A 16203-nucleotide genomic window follows, 5' to 3' on the forward strand; every position below is an offset into this window, starting at 1 on the left:
TAGAAGATATGAGGGGATTCGCCCCATCGTCAGTACCTCGCTCTTTACACTAAAGCTTAAATTTTATCCCAATTCATTAAGAATGACCCCCTGAATCACAAAAGCCTCAGAATAAGTAGTTGAAATTACCGAAAATACTTTAGCGTAAAGAGCGAGGTATTAGAAGGAGGTGAGCCCCTCATATGGGTAATAATTTCTGTTTGTTTTAAGTTTTATTGCTGTTCCTTACTTCCAGCTGAAAAAGCATTTTCACTTTTATTTTTTAATTGTTTTTTTTAAATAATGCTAGTAAATCCTGCTCTCCCTTCATGGAAATTTTCTTCTCCCATTACAAATTCTCGAAGGAAAGTTCCCCCAGCATATCCCCCTCTTCTCAACCCCTCCCCCAAACCAAAACAATCCTCCTGAAAACGCCTGTATACTTCCAACTAACCATTACTATATGTAAGCACAGGTCAAAGTTTGTAAATTGTTGCCCCTCCCATGGGGACTGTGGAGGAGTAAGTCGTCCCCAAAGACATAGTTATAAGGTTTTTCGACTACGTTGAATAAAATGGCTATCTCAGAATTTTGATCCGTTGACTTTGGGAAAATAATTAGCGCGGGAGGGGGCCTAGGTGCCCTCCAATTTTTTTGGTCACTTAAAAAGGGCACTAGAACTTTTCATTTCCGTTAGAATGAGCCTTGCAACATTCTAGGACAACTGGGTCGATACGATCACCCCTGGGAAAAAAAAAAAAAAAAACAAATAAACACGCATCCGTGATCTGCCTTCTGGCAAAAAATGCAAAATTCCACATTTTTGTAGATAGGAGCTCGAAACTTCTACAGTAGGTTTCTCTGATACGCTGAATCTGATGGTGTGATTTAAAGATTCTATGACTTTTAGGGGGCGTTTCCCCCTATTTTCTAAAATAACGCAAATTTTCTCAGGCTCGTAACTTTTGATGGGTAAGACTAAACTTGATTAAACTTATATATTTAAAACCAGCATTAAAATGCGATTCTTTTGATGTAGCTATTGGTATCAAAATTCCATTTTTTAGAGTTTTGGTTACTATTGAGCCGGGTCGCTCCTTACTACAGTTCGTTACCACGAACTGTTTGATAGATAGATAGATAGATACAATACAAATTAACTGCGTAAAACTTGCGAATATACAACATTCTTCGCTTTCCAATTGTCGCTGCATAAAAATAGATTGTCAGGTTTACCGACCCTCGAACATGCAACGTACAATTGTCCATGGGAAAAACAATCAGTATTAAGATCTATACCACATTTTTCTAATGATTGACCTTGAGCTTTGTTAATGGTGATTGCAAATGCTAATCGAATTGGGAATTGCAATCTTTTAAATTGAAAAGGCAGATCCGTTGGAATCATGGGAATGCGAGGAATAAGAACAGCCTCACCCTCAAAAGGCCCTGTCAAGATTGTGGCCTCTATTAGGTTTTCCCTTGTTTTTTTTTTACGGCAAGTCGCGTGCCATTGCAAAGCTTTGGTGGGTTGATATTTCTTAAAAGTATTATTGGTACGCCTATTTTTAGTTGTAGCACTTGTGGTGGAAACCCTGAAAGATCTATGGAATTTAAAAATTCAGATCGATAATTAACCGCTTCATTTGGTTCCAAAACTGTGTCGACTGACTTGTAAGGGACTGCCTGGTCTCGAATCTTGGTCAAAACAATATTGTTGATTTCGTGGACGTCTATATTTTTGGGTGCGAGAATTGCTCTTTCACTTAGCCATTTATTATTTTATAATTTTTTAGAATTTTCGGAAATACTTTTTCAATCAATTCATTTTTGGACGTCACTAAATTACAGACATCAGCAGGTAGTTGTATACGTCCTGAAATTTAGTCTATCGTATCATAAATGTCTTTTTGTTCCGATGTTAACTTGGAAATGTTATTTTGTACATATGACAATAGATCACGCGTACTGTAACTTTGTTCACGCTCCAATTCTACACATGTCGAAACAGCAGCGATGCGGTTAGGTGAAGGCATTCCCAAATCCTGAAGAGGTTTGTTTGCCATACATACGCACAAATCTTCTATAATAACTAAAGTGTAGTTATTAATTTCTGATGTAAAATCAAAAGTCATATATGACGTCTCTAACTGTTTTCGATGGAGTATATCTTCGGACATTTTTGACTTATATTTTTCCCATAGCTCTGTAGGAGCTGATGGAGAGCAAGTTGTTAAAATGAGGCCAAACAATGCACGAATTTGACTTGGGGTTGACGTTTCGCACGCGTCATTGATGCAGTTATCCCAGTGTTGGTCATTCTCCAATAAATTCAGAGCTTGGCATGCACTACGGTAAGTGTCATGTATAGTACCGTTTACAGTTCTCAAATACTCAAAGGATGTCGGACCGGGTACATTCACCAAAAGCAGGCGTAGAAAGAAGCATTCATGTTGATTGGGGTGAATGGTGTAGAGTCTTCCTATCGTGGTATCTTTGAAGATGGTAGGTTGGCCGTCGACTGACTTACCCTGTTTTCGACGTTCAAATACTTTATTATTAGTATTCCACGTGTAATACGAAGGCACTTCAGTATACAGCAGTTTTTTTTGCAAAAGAATCATTTTTGCAAAGCGAAAAAAAGCTGTTAATTTTGTATCCGGTGGATTCAGGGCTCTTTGCTGCACGTTGGTTTCCGAGAAATAAATACGTTGACCATTCTGTAAATGTACCTCAAAGTGAACAACAGCTGGACTACGTTCATGTATCGGAAATGAAAGAATTCGCCAAACAGCTTCATTACTGCTTATGTATCTTCCAGCCTGACATTGTACGATTTCGTCGAAATCTTTGATTTCGGGCTGCAAGCCAAAAACTGCCATGTCACTGCCTTTGTTGACGTATTTACATATGTATTTGATTGCCTTTACGGAGTTACAGTATTCAACGTTTATGTGTGCATTAAATGTTTTTGATAATAATGGGGAATATGGAACAACCCACTGGTAATCTACTTTGATGGTGGTACCGTTGCCATTGTAGGTTCTTCAGTCATTTTACAAATAGAAATTTCTCTTTCAACGGTCTTCTTACAATTAAAAATTTGTCTTTGAACCATATTCTTAAATACCTTGTCCTGGTCGTCATTTATATTCCCTGTGTCCCGGTCGTCATTTGTGTCCCGGTATCCCAGTCTGTAATTTCTCTTTGAGTGTCCCGGTCGTTATTTATATTCCCTCTGTCCCGGTCGTCATTTGTGTCCCGGTCTGTAATTTATCTTTGAGTGTTTTTTCTTTTTAGTATTTTTTGGTTTTTTACATTTTTTCTTTTTTCAGTTTTCTTTTTCTTCTTTATTTTTCAGCTTCACTATAAAATACATATCGCCGAGCCTTTGTTTTTTTAACTAAAATCTGGTAGGCATTGATGACCTTATCCAAGTCGAAATCCCCTGTTTCCTTGCTGTTGTTTTGATTCCTCGGCACGCTTTCTTTTCTGACTTTCTCTATCAGCAGCAAGTTTTTTGGCATAGACTCTTTGAGCATCTTCATCGGCTTTTGCCATTGTAAGTTCATCAGTCATTTTAAACTTAAACATTAATAGATTTCTACGTGAACATATATGTCTTAAATATCTTTAATGACGTCACCGTCATAGCAAAAATGACGACAACTAACTTCATGACGTCAGTCGACACAGAAACATGACGTCACCTGACAGACAGACACACAGACAGACAACTTATTTTTATATATATAGACTAGCTGTTGGGGTGGCGCTTCACGCCACCCCAAGCCTCCCCGCGCGCGTAAGTCGTTTCGCGCCATATTAGTTACGCGCCATTGTAGTTGTGTCCCTGTGTCCCACCTGTGAATATAGATAGATTTATATATGTGTTTCAAACTACGTAAACTACGTAAAAATTGCGAATATACAACGTTCTTGGCTTTCCCATTGTCTGTGCATATACAAAGCCGCATGTACTAATAATGACGTCATATGCAAACGCTCTTTTTACAAACAAACAAACATGCATACACACAACTCGTTTTTATATAGATAGATAGATAGATAGATACAATACAAATTAACTGCGTAAAACTTGCGAATATACAACATTCTTCGCTGTCCAATTGTCGCTGCATATAAATAGATTGTCAGGTTTACCGACCCTCGAACATGCAACGTACAATTATACTCCTACCATAATATAAAAAGAAATATTGGCTATAATTCAAATTTTACTTATTAATCTTCGGCCACTTTTATACAGACTCCAAACAAGAACTAATACGACTCAACAGCTTAATTCCTGTTTTTGCTGCCACAGTTAAATGAGTGTCATCCGCAAAGCCGGGACAATTACTTTTTCCTCGTCACATCCAAAGTCAAGATTATACGAAATCATATTAAAAGCTCTGCATAAATCATTTATAAAAACTAGAAATTCCAGGGGACCAAGAACAGATCCTTGAGGTACTCCAAATTTAACATTACTGACTGAAGAAACATTATCCCCTAGTTGTACATATTGAATTATTTCTCTTAAAAACGAGTATAGTAATTCATGAAATGGTCCTCTTAGACCGATTTTTTTTTAATTTGGCAATGAGCATAAAATGTTCAACGCAGTCAAAAGATTTTACAATATCAAGAAAAACAGCATGCTCATAACAGGAGCTTTGTGCAATCCGGAGTCCATCTCGATCCGTGCGTGGTTTTTCATTATAGACGATTCGCTTCTATGAACATTTCTGTTACATTCTCATCCCGGAATCTACGAAGTCAAAACATTCGGGAGGGTAGTTACTCTTATAAATTTATGATTTAGAATAAGCCTAAACACTAATAGACGGGGATATTTCCTTTCAACATCAATAACAACACTCTTTTATGCTCTGGTATCTTGTATAGATCCTGCAAGCCTTCTGTTTACAAGTTCAAGTTCCATTAATTTCCACGAAATAACAAAAACAATCTCCCAAAGGGGTTAATGGCCCGTTATTTGACGTCTATATATAATCAATAAGATTGAATGTCTTACCGCAATGTAACTATCATGTTCACTTACGGGCAATTTTATGACCAAATAATGTATTGGTGACAAATTGAATGTTTTACCTAAAAAATCGAGGCCACGAAAAGGACATCTACACCACTGGTTTGGATCAGGATGCTTGGTGCCGTCATACTTACTTACTTACTAAAGATAACTTTTAAAGTATGTTTGATACAGATACAGTACGTTAGCTTTTACGTTATTCATCATTATATATAAGAAGATGTAGTGTTTTGGCAAAAATAGATTTATTTTATATATTGTGTTTTGTTAATTACAAAATGGAGTAAATTTAAGACTTTCCTTTAGAATGAGCCTTTAAAGACCTCTCTATAATGTTCTAGTGGCCCGTAAGTAGCGGAGAAAAAGAAAACGAAATAAAAAGAGGACACATCACCCTTGTTAATAAAAAGTTTTGATTAGTAAATTTCTCAGTATTCGTAAATAATACTTATAAATACTCAAAAAACCTACTTACAATGAAGCCTACGTTAGTAATTAGCTTGTGCGGCTTTATTGATTGAGATCTTTTCCTTTCTTGAATGTAAAACTATCACTTCCAAATAAAAACCGATCAGAGATGATAGACCTAGAATAGCACATCTGAAATCGTAAATAAAGCTGTGATAAAAGTTCAGCTGAGTTTGAAATAAGTTGTGTCACAGTAATACCGTCAAGGTAACAAACTTTTGACTATAACTTTTGAAGAAACATCACACTATTAAATTTTTCAACAAGAATAACATATTTTTGGCTTAGATTATTAGAAATGAACGTCTCAAATAAAAAAGAAAAGTGACTAGGCATAAACTAGTTCATTCTGGATAGAATACAAGTATTCTGATGATTCCACGGAATTCATGGGACAATATCAATTGGAAAAGCTACTTCGACTTTAGACGCAACAAGGATTATTTTTCATTACGTGTGTCGAACAACTAAACGACCGAACCTGTTTGTTAGAGCCACCATACTCAAGAAGAGAAGTTAGCTTAATCCTAATTAAATATACTCAAGTATAATGAGAAAAAAATACTTTGGTAACAAAACTATGGAAACTAAATCAGAAAATTATGGAAATCAGGCCGATCAAAACACATTAAATTAAATGGTTTCTAACCTAACCAAAATACAAACTAAAATGTTTTATTAAAATATATCTAAATTATAGTGTATATGCACTCTCTCACGCTAAACGGAAAGAAACCGTTTCTGTCAGATCAATAACTTGTGTTTGATGGGTATAATAGATAAGTACCCAAATCTATTATTCAATTTGACTTTTTAGGTATACGTGAGAAAAGAAAATTATAGTCGCATTATTTACTTTAATTTATTTAATGGTTATCAATGGTCATTTATTTTACAGGAGACTCCAGAAATTTCATCCACTGAAGAGGATGCTAAGAAGAAAATTTATGGAGCTTTATATATACCTTCAAACCAGAGTCCTGTTGTAGAGTGTACACCTTCTCCAACTATTCAGCCAAACCTCACAAACCTGTCTTATCATCAACCCCAAACTTGGATAAGTATTTCAGACCCTGATCATTCGCAGTGATTTAACACGAATGATTTTGCGGAAAAACCAATAAATGAAAATGTTTTGGACAAAAATTTAGAAATTTAATAAATGATGAATGGACTGGGCTTGGAAACTTTCACTGGAATAAGCAAATTATGAACTACACTTACTATTGATCGTTCTGAATCATTTTATGTTTGATGTGAGTACTATTAAAGTGAATAAAATAATAGATAAATAGTGTATGAATAATAAAGTGAATAATCACACTGGGCAAATTTGATTTTTCAATTGAAATAGGGTTGTTTCCTTTCGTTTCAAAACTGTCATAGTTTAAGCTGTCGTTTGCATCTATGTAGATAACTTCGAAGACCACACTGCCTTTCCGTGACGAAAGTAAAACAGTTCAAAATAGGGATGAAACCTTTTAATTGACAGTGAACAGATACATAATTATTTAACTGGATATTTCGAACACATATACAGTGTTCATCATCAGCAGTAAAACTGCTGATGATGTTTTATCAGCAGTAAAATCAACAGTTTTACTGCTGATGATTAACACTTTATTATGTGTTCGAAATATCCAGTTCAATAATTTTATATCTGTTCACTGTCATTTAAAAGGTTTCATCCCTATTTTGAACTGTTTTACATTTGCATCTATAAGTGGAACATCTCGTAAGCATTGAATTCTCGTCCTTTGATAAATTAAGGGACAAGTATTTAGTGACTGTAACATTGTTAGGAGGAAAATAATGCCCGATATGGGTACGACGAAGAGGAACTAGAATGGGTAATTCCAACGAGATTGATAAGACTTGTAAAAAGATTCATTAAAGCTGTAATTTTAGTGAAACCTTATAATCTGTAAACAAATTTGTTTTCTAGGTCTAAGAACATACTTTTCTAAATTTTTGGTGCATTAATTTTCAATTTTTCGTCATATGTTTTAATTTTTTAAGACAGTGGTTCCAAGGGTTTTTTTCAAACCTTTTGAAAAAGATTTCTATTGTGGAGTACCCCGTATAAAAATTTAAAGAAAAAATCAATGAAAACAACACTCTAACTTGGGTACATTTTCAAACGTTATTTCAAATTAACAGAACATTTCGCATTGTTAATTTTTTAATCCTTATGATCATTTATGAAGAGAAAACTTACTAGGTACATTTATTAACAGCAAAATGATTACTTCTCAGTTAGATCTGAGCTTGGATCTTCTAGCTGAGCTTTTTAAAATCTAGAGTAAATGTTGAAAAGTAGAGCATTGAATCTGGACCTACATCGAGTTCATTTCTATGTTCGTATTTCGTCAATGCATAAGATGAAAACGTCCTCTCAACTAGTATTGATCTATAGAAAGATAACAGACCCTTCAGGGCTTTACTACCGATACTTGAATGTTCTTTCTTTTTTTGTGCCCGGAATTCAGTAAGATAGGCATGTTCTTTGCTTACAATTTTAACAGGACTTAAAGACTGCTAATAATTCTTAACAAAACTTTTGAACAAATTGGAGGCAAAATTTACCAAACAAATTGGAGAAAAACAGTTTCGATTATTCGTCGAAAACTAAATAATAATAATAATAATATGGGTAACAAGACTAAGGGGAACTAGAATGGGTAATTTCATCGAAAGTATTGGAGAAAATAAACCCAGAAAAGTTCATCAAAGAAACAGTTTACATAGAAAAATATATTGTCAGTGTCAGGTGATAAGACTTGTAAAAATATTCATTATAGCTGTAATTTCAATGAAAGCTCATAATCTGTAAACAAATTTGTTTTCTTAGGCCTAAGAACATGCTTTCTTAAATTTTTGGTGCATTAATTTTCAATTTTTCATCAAATTTGATGAAATATTATCTTTAAAAATGACAATTATCAAACATAACAGCTGATGGTGATTTCTGGGTTATCATAAAATAATCTACCAATTTATGAGGTTTCATACTTTTCCTCAGTTTCCGTGAAAACACAGAAAGAAAAAGTCCTAAGCTTCTTATTTTATCTGAAATCTTGGATATGTGCTTTCCCTCTTATTAAAAAAAGCTCATACTTAAGTTCTGGACAGGTAAAGCTTGTTTCCGCCTTCCAATTGATAACAGACAACGATAGCTGACAAATTTATAAGAAATTTAATAATTTGGCCGAATATTCCGAAACAAAGGGTCTAAGAGATCCTTAGGGCAGCAAACAAAAAATGATTTACTGGTAGCAATGGGGAACAGGTTAAAAAAATAGAAACCAGGTAAGAATTGGCCCATGACCCCAAACAGTTTAATAAGGCTTAGTTATCCTTTCAAGTTGTAGTTGTCTTAGGGAATCAGAAGACTCTGATTGTTTGATCATTACAGATGGGATTTGTTGTCAAATTTAACTGATGAGCTTTTCTTATTTATTTCCATTTTTCAGCGCAGTAATACTTATAACAATTATTACTGCCTTTAAGAATTTGCAGTTTTGAAACAAACGAAACAGAACCTTTTTAAATTTAAAAATTTTGACATTGTCTTTTTTTCAAAATAGTTTAATGGTTTTTAGCTAAGAATATACCTTAGATGGATACCTGTGGGAGAATATTTTATTTTTTTTATCCTTTTTATCTAAATAGTGGTTTTTGAAGAAGAAAATGAATTTTTTCTCCCATTAGAGGTTAAAGAGGTCCTTAGGGCAGTAACACAAAATAATTAGTACTAAAATTGTCGACAAATAATCGCAACTTTTTTTTCTCTAATTTATTTAGTGAATTTTGTGTCCAATTTGTCCAAAAGTTATTTAGATTTAGAATTATTAGCAGTCCTTAAGTCTAATGGTAAGCATAGACACTAGCCAATTAGCTCAGCTGTATCGGATCGGAGCTGTATCGGATCTACCGGATCTATCTAGTTTTTATGTTGCACTTTAAAAGGCTCTATCAGTGATTGTACTTCGTAGAGAAAATACGCTACAATGTTAGTTAACTTTTTTCGTTTGACCGGTGGAAATGCGATAACAGGAAAAATTCTTAGGTAAGAGTTTTTGTTTGGAAAGCGAAAAAGGCCTTTATACTTGTAGGATTTATACTAAATTTTTACTTATCCTTTATAGTAAAATTTATTACTAAGTTTATACTAAATTATCCTTTATACTTATAAAGGATTTATGCTAAAATTTCTCCTTGAGTTAACTCTTTGAGCAGCTTCCTCGGCTGTTTCTTCTGCCATTGTAGGATTTATACTGAAATTTCTCTTTGAATCGCCCAATTATATACTTATAATGACGTCATATACAAAGCCTTATATACTTATAATGACGCCGTATGCGGACAAACACACAATAATACAACTAATTTTATGTATATACTAGCTGTTGGGGTGGCGCTTCGCGCCACCTTCCTTATAATGACGTCAGTCGACACACAAACATGACGTCAGTCAACACACAAACAAACAACTTATTTTTATATATAGAAATAGACTAGTATTTTCCATACTAGTTTATTTAAGTATCCTTTTTACCTAAATTGTGGTTTTTGATTTTGGAGTGGTTTTGGAAAAAAGCTTATACTAAGAAAAGGGATTTGGAATTTCGAGCTGTCTAATCATACCTCGACACTTCATAGCATTTTTAGATCTTATAATGATGAACTATTGAACTAAGTGTTCTAAAATATTACAAATGCATGATAAGTTTGAAACTTAAAGCCAATTGGACAATCACTTTGAAACTCCTCGGGCCAATGGGACTAATAAATAAAATATTATCCACAGGATTGGTCCTTTGAAATTGACCCTTCCTCTAAAAAAGAGGGCCCAATAAAGGACAAACTAATCTATCATATTAGCTTGAAACTTATTAGTAAACCTTGTGTTAAGGAAATGTGAAATGCACAAAAATATTAATTTAGCTCAAAAAAGGACCAGAAATGTGCCTAAAATAGTTTTTCCCGCCCAAACCAAATGAAAGGGACTGTATCAAAAACCTTTAAGGGGGCTCAGTCTACAGGAGAATGACAATTCTAGTGTCTATTTTAAAGGCCAAAAGCTGCAGGAGGACAATCAGTCTCTTTCTCGGCTCTTTTTCTGCTATCCTTCCCTATTCTAACCCCTATGATATCAAATATGTTCTATGATATCGATATATGTTCTGTTCAGAAACTTTGAAATGTCTCATAAGTTTGACTTCATATATCGTTTCACCCCCACAGCCCATTTATCTTATCCTGCTATGTTGAATCAACCCCCAGAAATACGGACAAGGAAATAAAGAGTATAGGATATTCTATACCACACTTTCTGCCTATATTTTGGAATATTAGAAAGTGCTAATATTTTCCGTTATTGCGTTTCCAGAGCAATACTTTAATTATTTTGTTTTTTCCCCGTTTTTTTATTGTTTATACTCGGCTTCCAAATTCCGTTAGCTCTCAGCAACTGGAAATTAATAGGATAAAGTTATTAAGATAATCAATACTATAAGTCATCCCATCTTAAGCTGATTATACGACAATTGTTAATAGTAACTAAAACTCTAAAGAGAGGTAAAATACTTATCTTTGGCCTCCCACCCCACAATTGAATTAAGAGCAACTATTCAAACAAACAAAATTGGAATAGGATACAAATAAGGAATGGAATAGGATATATCGTTTGCAATGGAATTAAGGGCTCATTGATGCGATTTTGCTAAAAAAATAGAATTTTTTCTAAATATTTAGATGGCAATGGTAGATAAAACAAGAGCAGTTACTCGATATTTAAATTTTCAGCACTAAAGCATTATAGAACTTTAATTAAAGATTAAGGCTTGAGGAGGGAAATCCTCCTAAAATAAAGAACATGTTCTTTTAATTTTATATCACTCTTATTAATAAGAATTTAGTTTTAAAAAGATAAATTTAAAATAAAATTACTTACTAATTTTTTTCTGAACATTGAAAAATAATTGAATTTTTACTTTTAGTGCATTTGGAGGTGAAATTCTAAATATGTTTTTTTCTACTTCAATGAAAACTTAGAAACTAATTTCGCTCGTTTCTGAGTTAGCTGCAAAGAATAATACAAAAAGCTGTGCAATGATGACTGTAGACAATCGTTTAAAATATAAGCTTTATGAGACAAGGAGACAACATGAAAAATATAAAATACAAATAGTGAGGAAATAGGTGGGTGCCGTTTAGAAAAATCTTATATAATAGGACAAATCCATAAATAAGTAACTTTCGGAAAGTTTATCTACCAAAAACTAACCGGGTGTGGTGTTTCCCTATGCTCCTATTCTTTGGTTATATGCATCGTAGAATAAATGAGTTAAAATTATTAAAGTGTTTTTAATTTTTAAGCTTTACGAGTATAATTAGTGGTTTACTTATCTGTACAATTTTAGTTCAATACATTTTTTCTGGGCATTTTTCTTAATTATTTGTCTTATTAATTTTATGCTATGATGTTAACCAACGGTTTTTTGTGTAACTAGAATGTTTTTGTCTAGAATGTTTTTGTCGTGCCTTATTAATTTTATAGTGTGTTGCTAACTGACAGTTTTTTGTGTAATTAGAATGTTTTATGCTTGCTTAATGTGTTTCGGGTTTCTCAGTTTTCAGAACATTTCATACTTAGTTTTCTCATAGATAATGCAATGTTTTTGTGAGTAACTTTGAATCCAATTTTACTACAAAAATCACCTACTAAAATAACAAGGAAAAATGCAACGAATACGGCTTACACTTCGGGTATATTATAGTGAGAACAGTTGTGAAAAAAATACTCATGGCTGCAGTCCAATTATAAACCTTAGTTATTTTTGATTGCTTTACAATATTTTATTTCCAAGCCTAATTCCAAAGATTCACGATCATAGTAAAGATCAAAGACAAATTAAAGATAAAAAAAGTGTTGAAATCACAGTTACTCTTGGGTAGAGTTATTATGACTGAAATGACTGATGTCTGCCTTTACCTTTATGGCTATATTACGTAATTCTAAGGAAAACTTTCATATTAGTTCAACATCGAGTTCAGATTATATATCATGAAACTGTCAACACGTTAGATTATCCTTATATATCTATCATATTATATGATATATAAGCAGCAACGCAGATCACTTTTTGTTATTTTTCCTATTTTGGTACAATTTTTTTTCAATTTTCAACAAAACCTATTCCGCCAACCACTTCAAATCCTCAAGTTTGGTTTTGGTTTGATTTTAGGCTCAGAACCCTTAAATTTAAGCGTGTGTTTATCCATTAATTAAAATATTGATCAAAGTGTCCGAATATTTAAGCTAAAGACCATATATTTTGTATGTTGAACCGGGAGGCCATCAAAAAAGGAAGAAAATTCGAAAACTGCGGAATTTGGCATTGAAACACAAAAATCCTGATACAATCCTACCTAAAGATATTAAAATCGAGCAATCTAAAATTCTGTTACGAAAATCATGACGTTTGGTACAGAATAAATAAAATTCAAATATATCTTTTAATGATGATCTATTGTTCAAAAAAGTGATGTTATTGACTAATAAATTAGGAGTTTATCGTCGTTAGTCGGAGTCGGTCGTTTGAGCCAATCTCAGAGGTTTAGAATAGAATATCTAAGTTAATTTTTTAGGGATATAAGTCAGCTATAAGTACTATACTTCAATTCCATTAGCCTTCCATAAGGACTCAATAGGTTTTAATTACCACTTCCACTGACAAAGATTTCCTGCTGGAAAAAGTAATTCGAATACTGATCTCTCTTTAATTTTAAAAGAAATTATAAATAACCGTAAAAACTATTGTTCTGGTATTAAAAAATTTTCTAATTTTAATCCATATTGGACTGTTAATAATTCACTGCAGGTGATAGATTCTTTAAAAATGGTTTCAGCTAAAAGTTTTGAGTCTTTCGATTTTGCGACAATGTATACTAATTTATCACTTAATTTAGTGTTAGATAATTTAAAAACAGTTATCAAGAAATCTTTCCTCTTATCTAGTAAAAGGTTCTTAAAAATAGACACTTATAATAAAAAATCTATATGGACAAATTGCTTTAAGACTACAGTTAACTTGAGATGTTACAGCTTGGATATGATTTTTGAGTAATTAGAATTTGTTTTATACAATACTTATATAAGATTTGGTGGTGATTTGTACAAGCAAATCGTTGGAATTCTGATGGGGGGAATGCCAGCTCATTTATAGCTGACTTGTTTTTAAGTCAACTAGAATATAAATATATGATGGATAAGAATAATCCAAATAATTTAAAACATTTTTTGTCAAATAATAAAAGATATTTGGATGATATTTTGGTCTTAAATTGTTAGGATTTCATTTATATTTCTAAAAATATATATCCATCAGAGCTTACTCTTGAACCTAGTCATGGCGCTGGACTTGAAGATCATTTCTTAGACTTAAATATTAATATTTGTGATAATAATAAATTAAGTTTTAAAATGTATAATAAAACGGATGATTTTGAATTTGAAGTGATTAGTTTCCCATTCCCTGAAAGTAATATACACTCAAATATCACATATTCGGCGTTTTTCTGACAGTTACTTCGTTATGTAAGGATTTTTAGTAATTATGTTGATTTTAAAAATAGATGTAAAATCTTAAGCCAAAAATTGATATTAAGAGCTTTTTCTGCAAATAAATTAACTTGGCAATTTAAGAAATTTAGTTTTCATTATAACGAACTTTTAAATAAATACCAAAAGAATTATCTGGAAATACTTAGGGAAAATTTTCGGCTAATTTCGGAGGTTCGCGAATTGTTGATGCAGCGCCATCTAATTTGAATTGTGTTTCTAATAGAGCGGATTTTTCAAAAATAGCCACATGGTAAGGATGAATTCTATAACTGTTTAGTTCATTCAGGTGTTTTGCAAAGAGTTAATATTTGTGATTTGGTAAAATTTATCATATTTAGTTTGCCTATTGCTGCTAAAAAGAGGAATATATTAACAAGATAAGCTTGTTTTAGTGTTACTTGATTGTTCTACATTTGCTGGGTTTTTTTCATGGGCATTTATTTTGGGGATGATACCTGAGACGAGGATGCCATTGATATTCTGTGGTAGGCACAACGCTTGACTGGGTAGAGAATTTAAAGTGCAAAAACCCTATAGGCAAGTGTATTCTCCTTATGAGCCCTTGTGTTGGGTTGTTGCCTCTGAATTATTTGTCTTTACTGTTTTTATTGTGTGGTAAATCACGACTTATACTTATTGACATGACTGCCTGTCCATGGATTATTCTTTATGGTTGATTGTGTATGGCTATGCTGTTTGCCCTATGTGGTTGTATGGATGAGCAGGGTTAAGGCCTCATTCAAGTGCTGGTCTATATTAATCTCTAATTTAGGAAAACAGTTTTCCCTTTCTCCTTCTATCTCCTTCCTTTTTTTTTTTTTTTTTTTTTTTTAATGTGTTTGTGCTGTTGCATTGATGATTTCTCTTTTTATTATATATATATATATATATATATATATATATATATATATATATATATATATATATATATATATATATATATATATATATATATATATATATATATATATATATATATATATATATATGTTTATATATATGTAAATATATATATAGATATATATATATATATATATATATATATATATATATATATATATATATATATATATATATATATTATTATATATATACATATCATGAAAAGAGAAATCACCAATGCAACAGCACGAACACAAAAAAAAAGAGACAGAAGGAGAAAAGGAAGACTGTTTTCCTAAATTAGTGATTAATATAGACCAGCACTTGAATGAGGCCTTAACCCTACTCATCCATACAATCACATAGGTCAAACAGCATAGCCACACACAATCAACCATAAAGAATAATCCATGGACAGGCAGTCATGTCGTCAATAAGTATAAGTCGTCATTTACCAAACAATAGAAAAAATAATATAGACAAATAATTCAGAGGCAACACCCAACATAAGGGCTCATCAGGAGAATACACTGGCCTATATAGGGTTTCGCCACTCTAAATTCTCTACCCAGCACAGTGTTGTGGCTACCACAGAATATCCATGGCATCCCCGCGTCAGGTATCACCCCCAAAACACATGCCTATGAAAAAGAAACAGCAAATGTAAAACAAACCAAGTAAAACCAAAACAAGCTTACCCTGTTAATATATCCCTCCCTTTAGCAACAATAGGCAAACTAAATATTATAAATTTTAACAAATCACAAATATTAACACATTGCAAAAAACCTGAATGAACTAAACAATTATAGAATTCATCTTTACCATGTGGGTAATTTTTAAGAAAATCCGCTCAATTAGAAACACAATTCAAAATAAATGGCGCTGTGACAACATTTCTCGAACCTCCAAAATTAATTGAAAATTTCTTTAAGTATTTCTAGATAATTCTTTTGATATTTATTTCAAAGTTCGTTATTATGAAAACTAAATTTTTTAAATTGCCAAGTTAATTTATTTGCAGAAAAACCTCTTGACATCAATTTTTGGCTTAAGATTTTACATCTATTTTTAAAATCAATATAATTACTACAAATCCTTGCATAACGAAGTAACTGTGAGAAAAACGCTGAATATGTGATATTTGGGTGTATATTACTTTCAGGGAATGGGAAACTAATCACTT

At 32.5% G+C, this 16203-nt stretch overlaps 1 protein-coding gene and 1 long non-coding RNA gene across 3 annotated transcripts in view; one reads left to right on the forward strand and one right to left on the reverse strand.

The window, feature by feature from the left end:
* Positions 1-568: 568 nt before the first annotated feature.
* On the reverse strand, positions 569-7980 carry LOC136026138 (uncharacterized). 2 transcript variants are annotated; one of them, XM_065702446.1, is made up of 2 exons: positions 7847-7980; positions 569-5624 (listed from the first exon to the last, which is right to left on the reverse strand). In XM_065702446.1, exon 2 carries the CDS (start codon positions 2859-2861, stop codon positions 1863-1865), a length of 999 nt encoding a protein of 332 aa, XP_065558518.1. In that variant the 5' UTR covers positions 2862-5624; positions 7847-7980; the 3' UTR covers positions 569-1862. The 2 variants fall into 2 exon arrangements, with proteins under 2 accessions (XP_065558518.1, XP_065558513.1); XM_065702441.1 differs by lacking the exon at positions 7847-7980 and adding an exon at positions 7725-7837.
* The window catches only part of LOC136026152 (uncharacterized), a 91084-nt gene continuing 82095 nt past the window's right edge, over positions 7215-16203 (forward strand). The window contains exon 1 of the long non-coding RNA XR_010617219.1: positions 7215-9575. This is a non-coding gene — a long non-coding RNA (uncharacterized LOC136026152). The remainder of the gene's footprint in view (positions 9576-16203) is intronic.

The sequence above is a fragment of the Artemia franciscana genome, chromosome 1 (assembly GCF_032884065.1).
Source record: "Artemia franciscana chromosome 1, ASM3288406v1, whole genome shotgun sequence".
Taxonomy (NCBI): Eukaryota; Metazoa; Arthropoda; class Branchiopoda; order Anostraca; family Artemiidae; genus Artemia; species Artemia franciscana.

Coding starts and splice junctions, on each gene's coding strand:
- LOC136026138 (XM_065702446.1), bottom strand. CDS start 2,861: ATGGCAGTTTTTGGCTTGCAGCCCGAAATCAAAGATTTCGACGAAATC.